The 20751-nt window shown below is 42.8% G+C and overlaps 1 protein-coding gene across 4 annotated transcripts in view; it reads left to right on the forward strand.

Moving 5' to 3' along the window:
- ATXN10 (ataxin 10) overlaps nt 1-20751 on the forward strand; it is a 177765-nt gene that overhangs the window by 8375 nt on the left and 148639 nt on the right. For all 4 annotated transcript variants that reach the window (XR_008445974.1, XR_008445973.1, XR_008445975.1 and 1 more), the window contains exon 3: nt 5910-5992. Coding sequence is in view for 1 of the 4 variants with exons in the window: in XM_054038347.1 (XP_053894322.1) it covers nt 5910-5992 (83 nt within the window). In the remaining 3 variants the exon portion in view is untranslated. The remainder of the gene's footprint in view (nt 1-5909; nt 5993-20751) is intronic.

The raw sequence follows: 20751 nt of genomic DNA on the forward strand, positions 1-20751 counted from the left end.
TCTTTAAGAAAATATTTAGATTAAAATAATTATAAAAATTCATATGTCAGAGTTAAGGTTGCTGGATTGTGATGAAAATATTCATTTCTTTATCGTCTGAATAATGGAAGTTGATTATGTGATCAGTATAATATTTATGATAACTTTAATTTTTTAGCTTCTAAGTGGATTGGTTTTGTAAATGATATGATAGGGAATATATTCTTAGAAGTCAGCAACTATAGCTGACTTTTGAAATGAAGGATGATTTAATGTTTTTTTTAAATGTAGGTTTACATCTTGCGTATGACAGCACATACAAATATTGAATGTATTTTATCTGGAATAAATTGTACACTTCCACAAATGTGGACTGTTAGTGTAATATTAATGGATGTGAAGATCTGGATTCTGCCCTCAATTATGTAGTCTCATCTCCATTTATTTCCGGTTGCATGGGTGTATTTCAAGCAGAATTTAGTTTTAATTTCTTAGATTGTCAGTCATCCACTCTGGATTTGCAAAAAACAGTAAAAATAAATGTTAAAGAGCCAGTAATACTTTGCTCTTACAGTACTTCTCATTTTCAAAATGCTGTTAAAAATTTAGCTAGTTAAACCGTAAAAGCTAGCCAGAAAATAGCTATATCAAGGTTGCTGGATTATGTGAAACTGGTGTTCAAAATCTCAAAAATTACTCTTTCTGGGACTTGTCAAACCTGACTTTACTGAATTGCTGAGATATAGTATTCTATACGAGATGGCAATTGTCCTATATTGGGGCAGAATAGATGAAGTTAAATAGCAGAACTCCATAAATACTGTGATAGTGTTCAGATGAGGATGTTGCGTTTGATGATTTTTTTTTTTTTAAAGACTTGCATAACTGAAAAAGGCTGTGAATGGAATTTCCTGGTAATAGCAATAAATGATTGTTTAAATATGTTCTATATTGCTGCTTCCTCATTTTAAATGTTTCAGGCTGTAGTGTTTACTTAGAATCCAAAATGAGGGTTATATAATATTTTGTGGTTGCATCCTATGACAGCAAACTATTCAGACATTCTCAAACTACTGTAGTCTTCTTTTCACTCAACAAAATGTTTAAAGGGTTGTTGCCTTATTTCCCACCACAACCATTAAGCACAAATGCATCTAAAATTCTGAAACATATAAATTTAGGTGAAATTATTAGTCATGTTTGTAAATATTTTCCAGATTCTTAGAGTTAAATCTTCGATATTTATTTAAAGTAATTTAAAAAGTTTTAGTGTATTTAAAAATGAAGATTTATAAGTTTTACAAAAAACATACCTTTTAACACACAATTTCCATAATTACAGTCTATTTGCTAGGGGCCTGGATAAATGAATATAGTTGCACAGATGAACTATTAGTCCTGGAGGAATTGTGCGCCATTGCGCATGCGCAGAATTCATGTGCTGCATATATATATATTTATTTTTTGGTGTGCAGAAAATAGCTTCTGCTGGAAAGTTGCTGCAGTTCTGCCTTTTGCCCACCAGAGGGCGCTGTGGTGCTAGAACAGAGCAGCTGCTCCTGGCTAGCCCCAGCTACAATAGAGAAGAGAGAGAGCCTGTAGTGCCTTCTTCACAGTGCCTGTCGGGCCAGGTCGGGAGACAGACAGCATGGGGATGCTGGAGGGTCATAGATTGTCCTCCCCCACTAGCCCTTATGAGCCCGAATGGGGTGGGGGCTGAATGGGATTGGAGGTGCAGGGCCACATGGGGGAGGGAGATGCAGGGTGACATGGAGACAGGAAAGGGGGTGTAGGGCCACATGGGGGTGGCTGAATGGGGGCATAGAGACACATGGGGACGGGGTGCAGGGACACATGAAGATGAGGGGAGGGGGCTGGCTGAGGGAGTGTAAGGATACCGGCACAGGGAGAGGGTGCAGGGCTACATGAGGTAAGGTGGATGGCTGAGAGGGGGGCACAGAGACACTGGGACAGAGGGGAGGGGCACATGGAGATTAGGGGAAGGGACTGGATGAGGGGATACAGGGACACATGAACACGGGAAGGGGGTGTAGGGCTACGTGGGGGAAGGGATGACTGAGTGGGGCACAGAGACACATGGGGACAGAGGGGAGAGAGTGCAAGGACACATGGAGATGGGGGAGGGGGCTGGCTAAGGGGGTGTAGGGCTACAGGGGGATGGGGGAAGGGTGTCGGGACATATGGGGATGGGAGGGAGTGGGTGTCTGGGATGGAGGGACACGTGGACAAGGCGTGCAGGGACACATGGGGACAGGGGCAGATGTGCCTGACTGAATGGGAGAGGCTAGGGGTCAGGCAGGGTCTGAATGGGGGAAGCTCCCTAAAAATCCCTCCCTCACCCCCCCAAAAAACCCCTGTTCCATACTTTTCCCACCCATACCCAACAACCCTCCAAATTTACAGCCAGGCTTCGTCCCAGCAATTACTTTCCTCTCCCTCAGCTCCTCTGTTACCCCGACTGTCCCAAGCCTTTGCATTGCTTCTGAGGGGTGCGGGAAATATAGTTTTGTATTGTAGTTTAAATTAATTATTACTCAAAGTTTTGTATTAATATGCCTAGTAAGGAATCTGATTGTCAAAAAAACATTTCCTGAATCTTTTTTGTTGTTTGTATTGTTACATACATACTTGCTGACAGGTATTTTGAAACGAATTACCAAAATAATTGAAACTGGTGTGATTATATGGTGGTGTTTTGACAAAATATGCAGAATTTTAAAATATTGTATGTAGATTTTAAATTTTTTGGTGCAGAATTCCCCCAGGAGTAAAGTACACCTCTACCTCGATATAACGCTGTCCTTGGGAGCCAAAAAATCTTACCGCGTTATAGGTGAAACCACGTTATATTGAACTTGCTTTGATCCACCTGAGTACGCAGCCCCGCCCCCCCCGGAGCACTGCTTTACCGCATTGTATCCCAATTCGTGTTCTATTGGGTTGCGTTATATTGAGGTAGCGGTGTAAACATAAGAAGCACACAGTTGTGTGATGACCTATTTTAAAAGCGAGGAAAGTGGTAGTGTATATTTTCTGTAAATTTACTATGAGTTATAGAAATGCAGTTTGGGAGTCCAAACTCAAAGTTGTGTTTTAAAAAAATGTTTTTACAATGAATTTCAGTACAGGTTGAAGATGTCAGTTAGCACCACTTAGAAATGAAGTATTCCCTGTATCCCTGGAACAAGAATAGCAATGACCGTGCAAGTTTCTTCTTGTCAGCATACCTCAACCGAGATTGGGAAAAGCTACCTCTTTTTCATCCTTCACAAAACGGTGAAAAACTCAATCATTTCAAGTCAATCTGAAAAAATTGGGTTGATTCCAAATGAAATTTTGTTGAGTCCTTGATTTGACAACAAAAATTAAAAAATGGGTTTAGTTCAAATTGAACTGGATATTTTTTGTTGGCTCTTCCTCCCTTGAACCAAAAAATCCATTCTTTGTTCAGTTCTACTCAAAATGCTGCCAAGGCTGATGGTGTCTCCTATGATGTGTACACCTAAGAGGACCATTGACTAGCTATGAAGTTATGTTTAGTGTCCGTGTAGGAGTTAATTATTGAGTCTGTTATTCAGTGAGTAAGAAAAAAGATGTTGCCTCCAATGGTTGCATCTCTGTGCCAGACTGATGATAGCCTCAGCAGCCAATTAATGCGAGTTGATGCATTTTGACAAGAAACTGAATTCTAATAGCCAAACTTGCTGTAGCTAGGCTGCAAAAGGTGCCTTTACACATGTATAGTAGGGATTATTCGTAGAGGTCTATTTTGGCTTTGCCACAATCCCCATGTACACGGGCAGTGTGCGTAGCCTTTTGCTCCTTAAATATCCTGGGAGACACTTGGGATGGGCCACAGTGTGGCCCATAGTGATTTTTTAAATTGCCATAAAGGCACAGTTTGTTCAGGATTAAATGTTCAGGAATTGTGGATGGAGGGAAAATGATCAGTGGAATTTAGAAATTTAAACCTTTTTGATGGTATTTAAAATCAGGCTAATACTTAACTAAGGATTTTCAGGAAGGAATTCTAAGGGTTTGAAACAAATAAGAGCCTTGGATGAAAGTATCTGGAGGCTGTCACTTCATTCTTCCTAAGTCATTTTGTTCACTTGGCTCACTGCAAAGAAACTCATGTTTCATACATGTGGACTCCTCTTTGCTTTAAAGCCTAGTTAAAAGGGGCCCAAGTTATCACTGAAAACATATGCAGAAATGACAACATTTAAAAAACAATATTCAGCTTGGAGCTAAATTTACAGATTCTTAAATATTCCTGTTTGCACTGCTCACTGGAGAGAGTGGTGTGCTCCATGGGAGGTGGAGAGCTTACTGGCACAAGTTCTCTGCCTCCAGGATAACTTTTGATTATGGAACTGTTTGAATACTTTGACTCTAATTGTCTTTTCTGGCAAGCTCTGAGCTGGTGGTCTTCCATTCCTCCCTCTGAACTAGAGTTAGGATCCATGACCACCTGGAATTTTCCTTGCCCTTATTCCATGGTTTTGAATATTTCCTAATGAATTAACCCCTTGGTTCTTAATTTGATTTGAGCCATTTTTTGTCTGGTATTTTAAAACCCTGATAATTAATGGTAGTGCATAATATACTGGGGCATTGATGGCATATTTCATAACTACTTAAACTATCTGAAGTTTTACTTTATGAAAATATTTCCATTTAATTATAGAAATGCCCAACTAAATTTTAACAAATTTGGATTTTTGAAGCTCAAAGAGGGAAAAGACTGAATCTGGTTTCAGTAAGCATCATTTTATATGACACATTATGATAAGTAAGCTGTTCCGATGGTAATGCTTTATGGTACTATTCAGAGCATTGAGGTGTACAAGTGGTGGACTGCTAAGGTAGTTGTCCCTGGTGGTTCAGAAGGGAAGGGGTACACCGTCAGATGAGCTTTTACTGCTTTCCTTTTAGCCAATGGTGTATAGTATAGCCGGGTTTGTTTTTAAGGGGGGAGTTGAGGACACAGTGGGCTGGTCAGTCTCGTTCAGGAATGACCTTTGGGTTGGGACCTATGAGTAGAATGAGAAAAGATATAATATAGCATATGACTATACAAAAACATTAATGGTACATATTCAATATTTAAAGGTAAATTACAACAAAAATGATAGTGCAAGCAATTCATTCTTTAAAGATAAAATGTGAATTTATACGGTGCCTTTTCTTTGAACTGCATCTAGCCCAATGGTGTCCTGCTCCATAATTATTAGGGATCCGAGGTGCTACAAATAGTAATCCTAGGTAATACAAATAACAACTCCCTATTGTTTTAGTGGTAGTGCAGTGACTATAGACAAATGAAGTAGCTATTGTGCATTGAAACCAGTTCACACACAGCCTGTGATATCCTTAGAACTTATTGAATGAGGAAGTGTCAGCCATCGAACTGGGGTTATCCCTTAATGTGTTTGGAAAGTAATACAAATCTCTAATATCCACCTGGAGAGGTTCCAGGGATTAACAGAACAGACTGATCTGAAAGACAGCATCTCTAACAATACTGAGCCCCACTCCATTCCAAATATGCACCTGCTGCACTGACATCTACCCAGCATGCATTGGGTGGGTATAAAAACCCAAATCCTTGTGAGGGACATGAAACTGCAAACTTTTAGCTCAGAACTGAAAGTGTGGTTATGCTAACAGTCTGAAATGAAAAGTTAACGTTTTGTTTACAAGTGTCAGAGACCTATGTCCTCCCCAGTATGACTTTGTCTGTGGTGCTTGATTCTGCATCCACTGAAGTCAGGTGAGAGGCTTCAGTGAGATTAGGATCAATATGTGATGTTTTGTGATGTAACTCCATACAGTTTTTTTTTTTTTTTTCTTTTCCCTTAGGAGGTTTAAAATTAAACTCCCTCTTTCTTTTAACCATATAATAGGAATCTGGGTCTGATTGAAGTGTCTGTCCAATTGATCCAGTTGCTTCATGAATTAGAAGTTGAACAGGAATCATTATTGGCTGGTAAGAGAGTATGCATTTTGGGTAATGTGTAACCTACACTATTTTGAAAATTATTATATTTTATTGCTTGGTGGCAATTTTATAAATTGTAGCATTATGTCCTGAAATCAACTTTTGACGTTTTTCTATAAATAAGCTAAATAGTTCTTCATTTGGTACTTGGCATGCTAACCTTCTTTCCTAATTTGTATTTTTTTTTTAAATTGGTGGACTAAGAATAGTTTGTGTCTCATGCGTATATACAATATAATATAGCTGGTGCTTTAAAAGTCACCTGAAGGAGTAAGGCACCGAAATCTGACTTTTCAATGGGAATTTGGTGTCTTAACTCCTTGGTGTCACCCGGAAAATACCAGCCCTAAACCCTTCACATATACATTGTTTTACTAGGCCCATAATATTTGTCCTCCATTGTTCCCTGGAGATTGTAAAGGGGAAGATATATGGAAACTTCAGTAAAATTATCAGGATATTTAAACTGGCAAAAATGAAAAATGCCTATGATGCCTCCACTCTAAATATCTTTTGCTGTCTTATTGTCTTTCGCTTGATTTGCTGTCATGCAGAAATGAGTATATATTCATTGTTCTTTCTCTGACATTCTAGAAAGAATTTGTTTCTTGGATTGAAATAAATTATATGGCTGTGGCCTCTCTTTACATAGTTGTACCACTCTCTCTGGCCAGTCAGGACAGTATATGCCAATAGCTGAACAATCGATTCAAGACCCATTCTTCCCTTAAACTGGACATATAGAGAAGTATGCTGTTCAGAGAGAAGAAACTCTGTTGGCCCAATGATCCGCACTGCTTTATGTCAGCTGCACTTGCACACCACCACTTTTACACCCCTCCTCCCCTGCTCAATTCACATTAAGTAAACTTCAATAACTTGTCTTCTCCTGCTTTTCTGTGTATATATGAGTAGGGCCACCAACTCTGCCATTCATGGTGGTGAGGAAGGCTGGGAGAGAAAACATTTGGTTCCCAGTCTGCTTCATTGTCTCCTTCTTCCCTTTGGAGGGATGGGTAGTCTTCTTGCCTCCTGTGATTGCTGTTCCTCTCTCCTCTTGTGGAGGGAGAGAAATTGGTGCCACCAGTGGCTTCTCTTCAAACACCTGCATCAGGTTGGAAAGGAGCAGTGGACCCCAGGAGACCTTTCCCACAGGACTGTTATGATGTAAGGTCAAGACAAATTATTTCAGTTCCCTGTTGGTGATTCCTTGCCCACTTCCACCACTGTTCTATCCCTTGTTGGGCTAGGGAAAGATTAGTGAGACTCGCAGGGATTCTGTGTGGAGGGAGCAGTACCAGAGCCCCCATTCTTGTGTCAAGTAGAGGAGGAGCCAGGGAGGGGAGAACCCTCCACAGAATGTGGAAGGGAGGAGTTGGGAGAACGTGGGAGATGAACCTCCAACCATTTCATGGAGCGGGGAGAGAGGATTAGGACCAGAGGGAACACTCAGTTCCACACCCGACCACTTCACAGGCCATGGAGCGAAGAGCAGAACTGGGGGAAGGAGGAGTGGGACATGAAACAGTGGGAGCCGAAACCTTATAGGGCAGTACAGAGGCCCATAGACCCTATCCAAGGTAGTAGAGAACGATAGGACCAAAGGGTTGACACCTGGGGAAGCACTTGCCACCTTTAACCCCTTCAGAGGAACAGGGAGAACAGTGTGCATAGAGAAGCAGAGAGGACCATCCTTTCCTACCCCTTAATAGGGTCATGAAAGGAGGGAGTCTTTTTTTTGCCAACTTCTGCAGTGGCTGTGAGTGTTACTGCACTCATTGCAAAAAGCGTTGTGAACGCTGGGAGGACTCTCACTCTAGTGTGGCATGATGCTTGTTACTTCCAGGTATGTGCTGTGATGTTCATGTGCTACTCTGCTGCTGTTTGGATCACAAGAAACAGCAGTGAGACGTCGTCATCCAGAAAACTGACTTGGTGGAAAAATGAGGCTGAAATACTTAAATTTGTAAAACCATATTATTAAGCCCTTGAAATTTAGAGTAATAATCTACTTTATGGTTTATTAACCTTAATACACATATCAGCATATGGGTTTGCAGAATGAGGAGTTTAAATTTTAAATAAAATTGGAAAACTAACCCTGAGAGAGACTGCTAAATACTATATAACTAATATATAACACTATAACTAATCTGAAAACTGTGCTCTCTTGCTGTGCATGTGTGTATGTAAAAATGTGGTCAGAAGTTAAGTACTGTACTTGAATTAGCCCATGAAAGGATTTGTCCATGAAAATTAATGAGAGAGATGAGAAAAAGTGTCTCTAACCCTTAGAACAATGGAGTTTTCCAGGTGGCTGGCTAAGTGAAAATTGAGGAATAACACAAGTAGAATGTGTTTACAAAAGACAGCATTTATGGTTCTACTTAATGCTTGTGAAGAGAAGGGCTGTTAGACTGGGTGAAGCTTTTAGTTGGATTAAAACTAAACCTAAATCAGTTTACCATACTACTATATTTATGTTTTCTCCATCATTTTTATTACCACATTTACTAATTATCAAAGATATGTTTCTCCCCTCTGGGCTGTCTTGTCATATTTCATAACTGCAATGATATCCTGGGGCCAGATTTACAAAGGTATTTAAGGGCCTAATGATGCAGATAGGTGCCTAGTGGGATGTTCAAAGGTTAGCAGATTAGACACCTAAATCCATTAAAATAAATTTTTGCAATTGAAAATCCTACCCAGGTGCCTCTCTGCATCTGTAAGGTGCCTAAATGCCTTTTGAAAATCTGACCCTATCTCCTTCAGAATTTTGATAAAATGTAAGCACAGAATCTAAGGGCTTGTCTACACAAACACGCAGTTTGTGGCAAATTGAGATATGAATCTACTGTCTGTGTGGAGCCTACTGACTAGGACTAAAAGTTCCCTAGTGCACTTTAATATAACTTACTTTAGAATTGGAGTAAATTAAAGCACACTAGGGAACGTTTAGTGTGCCAGTAGGGTCCGCCAGGATTATGACTGTGTGGTAGGCTAATGCACTCTAGATTTACAACTCAGCTTGCTGCAAACAAAGTGTTTGTGTAGATAAACCCTCAGACCTTGCAGGATGAAGAATTCGATTATAATTAATGCTTTTCTCTTGAGTTGATTCCACTATGAAAACACGCCTCAAACTGTATCATGTAACTTAAATGAATTTTAGGAACCGAAAAAGTCTGTTTTAAATAATCAGCCTTAAGATGTATGTTTTCGCTCCAATTTCATCCAGTGGTATCTATTTTAAGTCGTTCAGTGTGGTATGGCAATATTAGTAGGAAAGTTCAGAATGTACTATAATTTGTAATGGATAAAAAACACTGAAGTAATATATATATAGTATCCTTGGCAAATACTGTACCAATGTGGTTGCTTTGGGGGCAGGGAGGGAGTAGGGAGGAAAGTTTGTTTTAATGATGTATTAATGAATAAAGCAGCAAAAAGAGGAAATGCCGTGTTAAGTGCTGTGTGTTGTTAAACCCTGGTTAGATTAAATCCAGACTTGCTTTGCATCTTCTCAGCTATGTGAATATTAACGTTTTTCCTTTTTTTAAGTGTGTGATACTATTTACGTAGGGGCCATGGTGAGATTCCACAGGCATAATTTAGATGAAAGCATTGTCTTTTTCTGATGTATCACCAATTTTCCCTGTGAGTTGCCCAATATCCTGGACCTTTAAGGAACACTGTTTTCCAGTTTCTTTTCTTGAGTAGAAACAGCATAGCGATATTCTTCTGCATTTTAATCTACCCCTCACAACGAGCAGATAGATAGAACCAATGGAGAAAATAGCATCTGTCTAGTCACGCTCTTAGTTCTTAGCTGTGCATAATCACACAGATTATGAAGATAGCCTGGATAGTCTAGAAAAGCTCGGATGATCTCGAGTCTGTTTGTCAGAAAACTCATTCTCCAAAGACCCACGGCATCTTGTTTGCAACAGTTCTTAATATCTGGCAAATTCATACACACAGCTATTGGAGATGGTAAAGACCTATTGGGCTACCCAACCCCACTCATTATCTATCTGTCCCTCTAAGAATTTCTTAGCATCTTGTTCAGTCTAGTTTTTAAAAATGTATAGCTATTGAAGTGACTTTCGTGAGTTTCCTTTAGAGACCTTTCCACAGATTCCTAATTAAATGTTGCAAACTTTCCCCTTTAAGTTCATGCTGTTAGTTGCAGTTAGACTATACCCCAGTTCCTCTCCGCCTACATTTCCTGAAGTGTGTAACAGAGTCCTAAAAGTTTGCTCTGCAGAACTTGGAGTAAGGCAGGGTCCCTGCTCTGGGGAGGCTAAACACTAAGAAGACAAACTCAGGGAATTTAAAAGCTAGATGAGCACAAGGTGTTGATGCACAGTTGTGCTACAGTGTTTGTGTTTGGCTTAGTTTGTTGCTTTAATGATCATAGCACTTCACCTGGTTGGATTTAAGGCTGATAGGTGTCACAGTTGAAGTAGTTTAAAGTAGCAAATGCTAAGATGGCAGCTCCCATTGAAGGAGAGAACTGCAAATTAAATTGAGTCGAGATAATGAAACTCTGTCAGGGATTTTTCATTGAGTTAACTAAGGCTTTAATCACTGGAGTTGTCTGAGTAGATTGTATGGATGAGTCTCTCTTTCTGCAGTGCATGTGCTCTTGGTGCCCAAACTGGTAACTGTAGAGTAAGGTCACGGCTGCAGAAGTGCTGTCTCACAGATTGAACATCTTGAGTAAGGGCCCATAAGGAGTAAGGGCCCAAGGACGTGTCCGAAGAAAGAAGTTTTTTCCCCTGGTCTTGCCACCATAATCTTTGAAAACCATGCTCCAAGAGGTTCAAAAGTTGACTCCATGGAAGCAAAAGATTTAAGTCCAACACAGGGCAAGTTAAGTTAGAAAATTCATAGTAGACTTTTAACAGACAAAACAACAAAAAAACCCATCTCAACAACCTCTTTACTATTGTGGGTGCAAATCTGAGAGAACTGAATAGGACAACAGGCTGATCTAGCTGCCAGATTGTTGCTGGCACAGGGGGCCCGAGGGGGCAACAGCGGGGTTCGTTGCCCTGTGTGCTTCGCGCCAATGAACACACCAGGGTGGAGAAGCAGACAAAGTTTATTCAAGAGCTCTGAATAGGCACTAGGAGACCAGCATGTCTCAAAGCAAGCGCACTGAGACAAGCAGTTTTTCCCTTTTTATTTTTTTTCCTTTCCTACCTCCACCCCTTCCTCCCTCTGCAGTAGTTACATTAAGCAGTAGCAATTACATTTAAGCAGCTAAGTCATCTTGGCGGCTATAAGTCTAGCTCGTTAGTAACTCTTCTTTGAACCGTTATCTTGTCCTTTTCCCTTTGATCGGTTATCTTGCCTTTCAGTCAGAAGCATGCAGGCCTTATTACTACCGCTTCCCAGCTGCTGGCCTGTGAGGTTAGTAAAGTTTAACATGCAGGGGCTTTGGTTCACTTTGGTCTAGAGCGGGGGGGCTTCATCGACTCTCGTGGTCTTCCACCCCCCCCAAGTTACCCAGGGTGATGCCTAGTGACACCAACAACTCCCTCCTTTGAGAACACTCAAAAGGCACTGGCTTGAGTTTTCTCATAATTTGAGGACAAAATGCCATGGTCTTAGGATCATTGATTAAAGGGAAAAAGGAGGTGTCTTGACTTCTAGAGGTGGTACATACTTTAACCATTAAACATTTCAGGCATGAGAAGAGAGCTAGGGTGAGGGAAACAAAGTACGAGACCAGTAAGCAGGAGGCGGACAAGACCACCTCCGAAGCCCTCTAGGCTAGGGAGCCAGCTCCAGAGGGTATCAAATAGAGTGGGTTCCTGTTCCTGGGCCTTCCACTGCTTGAAAGCCTGTTCGGCCGACAGGACGTGCTTGTTAATGTCCTGTGAGTTTTCCGGGACATAAGTACAACGTTCACTCCCAATAAGGGCACACACCCCGCCCTGGGAGGCTAAAACATAATCTAGGGCCTGTCTGTTTTGCAGGGACAGCAACTGGAGCTGGTAAAGCTCAGAGTTAAGGCTTTTTTCTATGGCCAGGTTCTCATTGGCAAACTTGGTGAGAAACGCAGAGAGCCTACGATAAAATTGAGTCAGCTGTCCCACCCCATAGGGATGGGAGGAGGATCATACCAAACCTGTCTCTTTTAATGGGCTCTGGGGTGGCATACAAGGACCGATGGTATCTGGGGCGACCTGAGGGGGGGTTGGGCTAGGACGCGGAGGGGAGGAACAAGATAGCCTAAATAACAGCTTCCATGCCAGCCATGAGGAAGCCATTTGTAGGCACTATTACCACAGACCCAGAATGATTTGCCATAACTAACCTTTCCATTGTCACCTCTTCGGTCCCGTAGGGTAGCATGTGTGGAAAGAGTAAAAGACGCATTGCCGGTCTGCCAACCGGTGGCATTTAGTACAGGGACAGTGAGATTTATACCAGGACCAACGTAAAATCTACATGTACTATTGCCTGCAAACCAGGTATGGTTACTTGTACTGGTTTGCTGGACGCATATGAGGCCAGCGGGTGGAGAGTGTAAATGAATAGGCCGGGGCTTAAGAGTGCTATTATAGTGGGGATTCCAAGAGCCATTGTGCAGGCCATAAGGGGCCTCCATGATGCAATTAGATCATAAACTTTTATTGTCAGAGGTGCTGTTTTTTGGTTACCATCCACCTTTGACAGAAGTCTGACCAATTTTGGGGACCAACTCTCCAGGGCAACCCAGCGGCATGATGTGGGATCTGGGCACAAATCCAGCAGTTAGAAGTTAAACTCTTGGGCAAAGCAAACCTTCGTTTTGACGTATGACATTCATACGTCATACGTATTTGTTTCTAAGTTGATAGGGATTCCTCTCCATCCCGCATGTGCCTGGGGGGAAATGGGAGTCAATGAGAGGAGTGCCCCTATGGCAAAGAGTAACACAGTGGCAGACCCTGGACCTGATTCCATTTTGGGCAGGTGACCCTGGGGTCTAACAATTACAATTCCCCAAATACCCACAAAATAACAATTACCAATAGCAGGCAGACTAAAAACAAAAGGGACCAGGCCACCAGGTTAGGCCGGCCCTGTGAAAATAAACACAACCAATGCTCAGAGTTCTCGCGGAGAGTGCACTGCGACTGTACAAAGGGAGCACAAGGCATTCCCAGCAAACCTTATTGTCGCTTAAATAACAGTTTAAGTCCCAGATCGTCGCTGGAAGTTTTTTCAGCAAGCTGGACGGTCCACTGTTCAGGAGTGGGCACTGCCTTCAGACGGGAGTGATGAATCCAGTTCTTGTGTCCTTCGACCTTTGCTGCTGTATGGGAAACCAACAGGACTGTGTGGGGTCCCTTCCACCGCTCTTGGAGAGGCTCGTCCTTCCAGGTCCGAATGAGTACGGAATCGCCTGGCTGCAAGGAGTGGATCGGGGCATCCGGTGGAAGAGGCTGTGAATTTTTGATGTACTGTGGAGAGAAGAAAGAACAGCAGACAGAGAGCACATGTACTGAGATAAGAAACTGTACCCCATTTCCCACTCCCCTGCCAGAACCGGTGTACCATTCAGAGGCCATGCCCTTCCAAACATAATCTCAAAGGGACTGAGCCCTAATCTGCCCTTAGGGAGAGCGCGGACGCGGAGCAAAATGAAGGGCAAAGCATCAGGCCATCGAAGAGAAGCCTCCTGACAGACCTTTGAGAGGTGTCGCTTAAGAGTCTGATTTGTACGCTCCACTGGCCTGCGGTCGCCATGGCGTGTAGAGCTTCCAGGGGATCTGTAGGGCATCCGATATCTTTTGAACGACTTGTGACTTGAAGTGTGTTCCGTTGTCAGATTTCATCCACTGGTGGAGCCCGAAGCAGGGAATGATCTCCTTGACAAATTTTAGGGCCACTGTTTCGGCAGTGTTGTTACGGCATGGGAAGGCTTCGAGCCATCCGCTGAATCGATCCACCAAGACGAGGAGGTATCTGAACCCTTGGGTTCGGGGGAACTCAGTAAAATCTATTTGCCAAACCAATTCCGCGCCTGGGGTAGGTTTCAGAGTGGCTGGTAGCACTAACACTCCCAGTCGAGGGTTATTCTTTTGGCAGAGCAGACATTCAGCCTGTACCTGGGATGCTATGAGTCGAAGTCCAGAGGTTAGAAAATATTTACTCATAAGCTGGGTAAGAGCCTCCCTGCCAGCGTATAATTCTTTGTTTCTTCACCAGGGTCAGTTCTTAATGTCTTTTGTAGTCAGGAATTCCTGGACTTTGTGGTTTCAATGAAGCAAGTGTTCCTTCTTCTCTTTTCCTGAAACAGTGTGGTTCAACATCATACAAGGGAGAGGTTACTAGCACATCACCCTGTAATGGTTTTGCTTCTTTTAGAAAAATCCAAAGGCACAGTAGGTCTGTCAGTGGACAAGGGGGAGGTTACTAGCACTTCACCTTGTCCTTTTTTTTTTTTTTTCCTGCTGTCCAGAATGCACAGCAGAGCTAGAAGGAGAAATAGGCTTATCATCAGTCGGAGAGTTCTCCCGAGGTGGAGGGGTCTTTTTACAGTGAGAAGTATGGGTCCAGGTAGGCAGTCCTTGGCACTTCACAGCGGTGTTGGTGGTTAACAGGACTTAGAAAGGGCCTTTCCAGTGTGGAGCCAAAGCAGTCTTTCGTTGATGGACTTTACGTAGACTCAGTCTCCTTGTTTCAATGAATGGCAGGGATGCTAGGGTCTTTGGTTAGCACTTCTTTTATCTGTGAGAAAAGAAACCTAACACATTTCATTAATGCCTGGCAGTGTTTTGCAGATCTCATAGTTGCTTGGGCACATTCAGGCCCCCCTTTTCTTGGTTGTCAGCCAAGTGTTAGCTGTGAACAAGGTCCTTGGATGGGGCCAGCATCTTATCTTTGGACTGAGCTTGCTAGCTATATTTTCCAGTTAACTCGTTCTGTTGTTTTTCTTTCTCCCCTTTTTGGCTTCTTTTAACCTACAAAGGAAACTTCCACTCTTCACTCATACACCTTTTCCCAACAATGAACACATACACATTGCCATTATACGCCCTTCCAGTAAAATAACTTCTATACAGAGCTTTGGAGCAACAAACCAGGACGAGCACACCCACTTTTGAGGATTCCACTTGGTACAACCTCTGGTGTCCAATAGCTTTCCTTTTTAAAACGTTAAATGCCTTGTCGGCTTCTGAGGACCAGTGAAAGGGGTCATGATCCGCTCCCTTAATGCATTTGTACAAGGGTTTAGCCCACAGTCCAAACTCTGGGATCCATATTCTGCAGAAGTCTGCCATACCCAGAAACGCCCTAAGCCGTTTACGATTGCTTGGGATAGGAACTTGGCAGATAGCTTCCTTCCTTTCATTTGAAAGCTGACGCTCCCCCTGCCTTAAGTGAAACCCTAAGTATTGTACTTCTGGGAGGGCAATTTGAGCCTTACTCCGTGCTACTCGATATCCTCAGAGTCCAACAAGTTCAGGAGGCTCACAGTGGCTTTAAGGCAAGGGGTTAGACCCACAGCGGCAATTAACAAGTCATCTACATATTGCAGGAGGAGGACCTTGTCCTCATTGTCCCACTCCTCCAAATCTCTGGCCAGGGCCTGGCCAAAAAGGGTGGGGGAATTTTTAAATCCCTGGGCCAACACTGTCCAGCAAAGCTGCTTTTTAACCCTCCTTTTGTCCTTCCACTGGCTCCACTCTGGGGCTTGCATGGCTGAGGGCTCAATTGCAAGGGTCATTATCCAGGCATTCTTGGGGAGTAAGGTAAGGGTTACTTCATCTTCTTTGACCTCCTTACATGGTCTCTGCCAAACTGGCTTGATATCGTTCATAAACTCCCAATCCCAGACAGTTTTTTTTTAACCTTTTTAGTTTTTGGCTTTTTCTCCTCTTCCTCCCCCTCAACAGCAGGGTCCTCATGAGGACATTACAGTCATCCCAGTCAGGCTTGTGGCTGGCCAGACACCCTTCAAAAACTGAGATAAACTTGCTTGGGTTCGTGGAGAATTTCCCTGCCTGTGCCTTAAAGGCTGCTAGGTCGACTGGGTTAAAAGGCACATGGGTGTAAACCTGCATAGTAGTGGCCTGATTCCTATCCTAGCCATGTCTGGACACCACGGTCTCGGTGATCAACGGATAAAAGCCCACCGAGGGGGTGATTTCTGGAACCGGAGACACCCTTTCTTTATATGGTGGGGGTGTGATAGCCGAAGGGGACACCGGACCTACCATTACAGCTGTGGGGGGGTTCTGGGGACTAATAGTAGCTACTACCGAACCTGTCGGAGTCAAATTACACTTTTGCAAAATATCTGTTCTGTTTCATAAAGCCATAAACAATTGCACATGCATATGTTCGTTCCATTTACCCGTTCGCTGACAAAACAGGAGTAATTGAAGGATCTTGTTATAATTAAGTGATCCTTCCGGTGGCCACCTTTCCTGGTCCTCTAGCTGATATTGAGGCCAGTCTACTGTACAGAACCTTTTTAATCTACTTTTAGTTATTAGATTTGCGTCAAACACTTTCCAGTTTGCTAGAATGCATTCTAAGGGCGTACACCGTGCCCTGCCTGTCGTACTCTGTCCCTGCCCCATGGCCTAGGGTGACACTGGGTGTCCCCAGGTCCTAACAGGCAAAAGTCCACACCACTGGACTGTTCCTACCTTATCCAAGGGACTGGTTCCTCACCGTCGCCCACAACTGCTTCTCCACTATCTGAGCGCGTTGCACCGTTGTGCCCTCCGGGGTCGATCAAACTGCGTCTCCGCCGAGGCCCCCGATGAAGTCACCGGTGCGCGCTGGGCGTCGGTCGCCACCGCAATCCATCGACCTCTGAGAGGGGTCCGGGCAAGGCTAAATTTCAGCCTTGAGCCCACCCAGGGACGTCAAAACTGTTGCCGGCACAGAGGGCCCGAGGGGGCAACAGCGGGGTTCGTTGCCCGGTATGCTTCGCGCCAATGAACACACCAGGGTGGAGAAGCAGACAAAGTTTATTCAAGAGCTCTGAATAGGCACTAGGAGACCAGCATGTCTCAAAGCAAGCGCACTGAGACAAGCAGTTTTTCCCTTTTTTTATTTTTTTTTTCCTTCCCTACCTCTCCCCCTTCCGCCCTCTGCAGTAGTTACATTAAGCAGTAGCAATTACATTTAAGCAGTTAAGTCATCTTGGCGGCTATAAGTCTAGCTCATTAGTAACTCTTCTTTGAACTGTTATCTTGTCCTTTTCCCTTTGATCTGTTATCTTGCCTTTCAGCCAGAAGCATGCAGGCCTTATTACTACTGCTTCCCAGCTGCTGGCCTGTGAGGTTAGTAAAGTTTAACATGCAGGGGCTTTGGTTCACTTTGGCCTAGAGCGGGGGGGCTTCATCGACTCTCGTGCTCTTCCACCACCTCTAGTTACTTAGGGTGATGCCTAGTGACACCAACAAGATGAACTTTCATGGATTCCAACGCCAGAAGGAACCATTGTGATCATCTTGTCTGACCTCCTAAATAACACAGGCCATAGAACTTCCTCAAAATTATTCTTAGGGCATATCTTTTAGAAAAACTATCTTGATTTAAAAATTTGCCAGTGACAGAGAACTTAATTGAACTTGAGGCAGGCCCAATCTCTTTAACAGCTCTGAAATGGTTCAGTATGTTAGTGAATGAAGATACCAGACATAGTAAAGATCCTTGTTAGAAGCCCAAGTAGAAAATCTTTTTTCTCTTTGTAGCATATGCTTCCTCCCCCATAACCAGTTTTATGGTTTTCCAGCAAAATTCAGCAGACTGTTTGGGCAAGGGACATGAGAGTTGATCAAGGCATTGTATTGCAAGCTTCCAGAATCTGAAATCTGGATTGAGGATCTGTCTCTGATGAGATCTGGAAAAAACTGATGCATGAATTTGAGGATTGGATGAATACCAGAACTGGCAAGCCCTTACTGAAACTATTAGTACTATATGGGATTTGTCAGCTTTCTCTTTGACTCTTGAAAGTAACAGACATGTTTGTAAACAGATCCACTCGATGTTTCCATCACTGCAAATGATTTTAAGGCCTAAAATTTTGTAGAATACATGAAAGATTGCAGTCACCCAATAGGAGCTGCTGGGTGTGTCGCACGTCTAAAAATCAGGCTACTTACTTAATTACTTACAGGCTACTTAAATATGGATTTAGGGGCTTAACTTCACGTGCCCATTTAAAAAAACAAAAACCTTGTTCTTTTCCCCCCTTGCTAGTCGTTTGGAATTGTTGGTTGTACAATGTAGTTTAGTTGGCTGGGAAGAGGAATTTAGAGTGGGCTATGTAAATCTGAGTTGAAATAGTCTTCAACACATGAAGTAAAGATTGAAGAAGAAGCTGGTCGTTTAGTCATATTGTGTGTTTCTGTTCAATATCATCCAAGTTCTTTTTCTGCTCTTCAGAAATGTTTGTATTCTGATTTCATTGATAGAGTAATACTCTCATTCTCTCTTCTGCTTTCCTGATATCTTCTTTCATTCCCCCCCGATTCCTATTTCTAAAGAGAGAGATTAACTCTAGCTCTGTGTGCGTGGAAATATATATTTTAAAGTATTGCTAAAACCTGTCCAAAAATTTACTAGAGAGAACAGAATAGCATAGTGAGGAACTAGCACTAGCCCAATGTGTTTAAGAAATCATTTAGTTTTTATTGCCTTAAACTGAGATCTGGGTTTTGCCCTCTCTATATAAAGAGCACGCATCTCCACACATGAATATTTGGTTTTAAGTATTTGATTGCAGTGCGAGTATAGTAAAGGATTATGCAATTGTAAATTATACTTCCTGGAGCCTCTCAAATTCAGTGACTTCTGAATTTTATTTATTTGAGAACTTAAGCAAAATTGCCCTCCTCAGGTTGATAGTTTGACCCTTCCCACAGAAATTCCTCCTATATATTATTATTTTATTTTATTATTAATCTCTGTGAAGGGTCGTGGAGAAGCGACGCACTGGGTTTTTTTGTTTTTGTTTTTTTTGTTTTTATTGTGAGCAAATCCTTTAAGCTGTTAAATTGCAAATTTATTGCTTGAGTCATAGAAGTTATATCCTGATTTCCATTGCCTGGAGAGAGAGAGATGATGGGTGTGTTATAAAATGTTTACCATTCCACTTGTCGTGCAGTGTCAAATCTCATGAATTGTTAGCAACTGAGTGAATCAGCTTTAAATGTGTGTCTATATTAGATTTTTATTCAGGGGTGAGAAAGTGGGGGAGGGGGTTACTGACTGACCCACAGCTCAGGGGATTACATTCCTAATGAATAATCCTAAAAGGGCAGTTGGATGATTTCCACAAACGGAAAGAGAATATTTTAAACTGCTTTCCCTTTTATTTGTATTTGGGGTTTCCTTTTGCCTATTGGTAGCACAGTTACTTACAACCTAAGTAAACCAGATGTTTTTTTTAACAGACTTTTTAGTCGCATAATAAAGGGACAGCCTTAATCTTAAGGATTGCCTACTTTCACGTGTGATTTTTGCTTTGTGTATCTAGACTTTTTGGACAGGGGATTGGTGCCAGTACTTTGCTACCACTGTTAAAGCAAAAACTATAATTACATTGTCAAAATAATATTTATAGTATTATTTTCAGGGAATAATTGTGGGAGTGTGATGAATATATTATACTCATCAAAATTTTATGTAAACATCATGCGTTTTTTACTTGAGCTATTGGTATTGTCTTTGGCCTTCATTCTTTTCCAATCTGTAAAAATAATACTGGGATTTTCTTGGTCTTCGTAGCATTTGCAGTGTGTATCCTTTAAAGATCAGTTGATTAAATTATCTGGTCAAAGTAAACTTGTATTGGCATTTTAGTTACATATTTCCACAGTTGTACTACTTAAAAATCTCTTTTTCTTTAAAGCATTTCCTCCCCCTAATTATGGTATTATGATTCAGTGCATTATATTTAACTTTCTTGCTTGATAGATAGGGTGACCATGTTTCCCTATGCTGAATACGGGACACCTGGTAAAATTACTCGTATTCAAGTGAGTTCAACAGCAATCAATTGTACAAACATTCAAATTAACATCAAGTTGACTGAGCCCCTGTTAAAAAGAAATACTTCATAGCTGGATTCTTTTTATTTACCTTCTTATCTTTAAGACTTCAGGGTTCACTGGGGAGGGGTGACACACATCCCTCCCCCCCCCCACACACACACGGGGAGGGGTGACACACACACTCCCTCCCTGCCCGTCACTCCGCACCCACCTCTCCCGGTACCTGGCACCGAGGTGACACGTGGTGGTGGGGTCATGCAGGGTCACATGCCACCCCCCTTCCCCAGATTTCTGCCAGGGTTCACACCAGAATGTGGCCAGCAACAGTCTTTCGGCGCTGTGTGGGAGGGAAGGGCCTGGAGCTGCTTCCAGCCCCTCCCACCGCTCCTGTGTGGCTGGAAGCAGCTTATCCCTTCCTGCCCTCACAGTGTCGAAAGGCAGCTAACACCTCAAGGCTGCTGCTGGCCACCGACATACCCAGATGCTTCCTGTCCTCGGGCTACAGCATGGGCAGGAAGGGATTAAGCCCTAAGGATGCATTATGCACTAGGGCCCAGGGAATCTGACTTCAGGGGCTTCCGCAAACCCGGCCAGAGAGGTGGCTCAGCAGGGGAGGGTGTCTAGGGGACGGAGCAGCTCTCTGCTCCCTGGGGGCAGAACCCAGGGCTGGAGTGTGGGTGAATAGGGTGCTACCTGGTGGGTTGCTGAGGAGCCTTCAGGTTC

This window comes from Malaclemys terrapin, chromosome 1, assembly GCF_027887155.1.
Source record: "Malaclemys terrapin pileata isolate rMalTer1 chromosome 1, rMalTer1.hap1, whole genome shotgun sequence".
In the NCBI taxonomy this organism is placed as follows: Eukaryota; Metazoa; Chordata; order Testudines; family Emydidae; genus Malaclemys; species Malaclemys terrapin.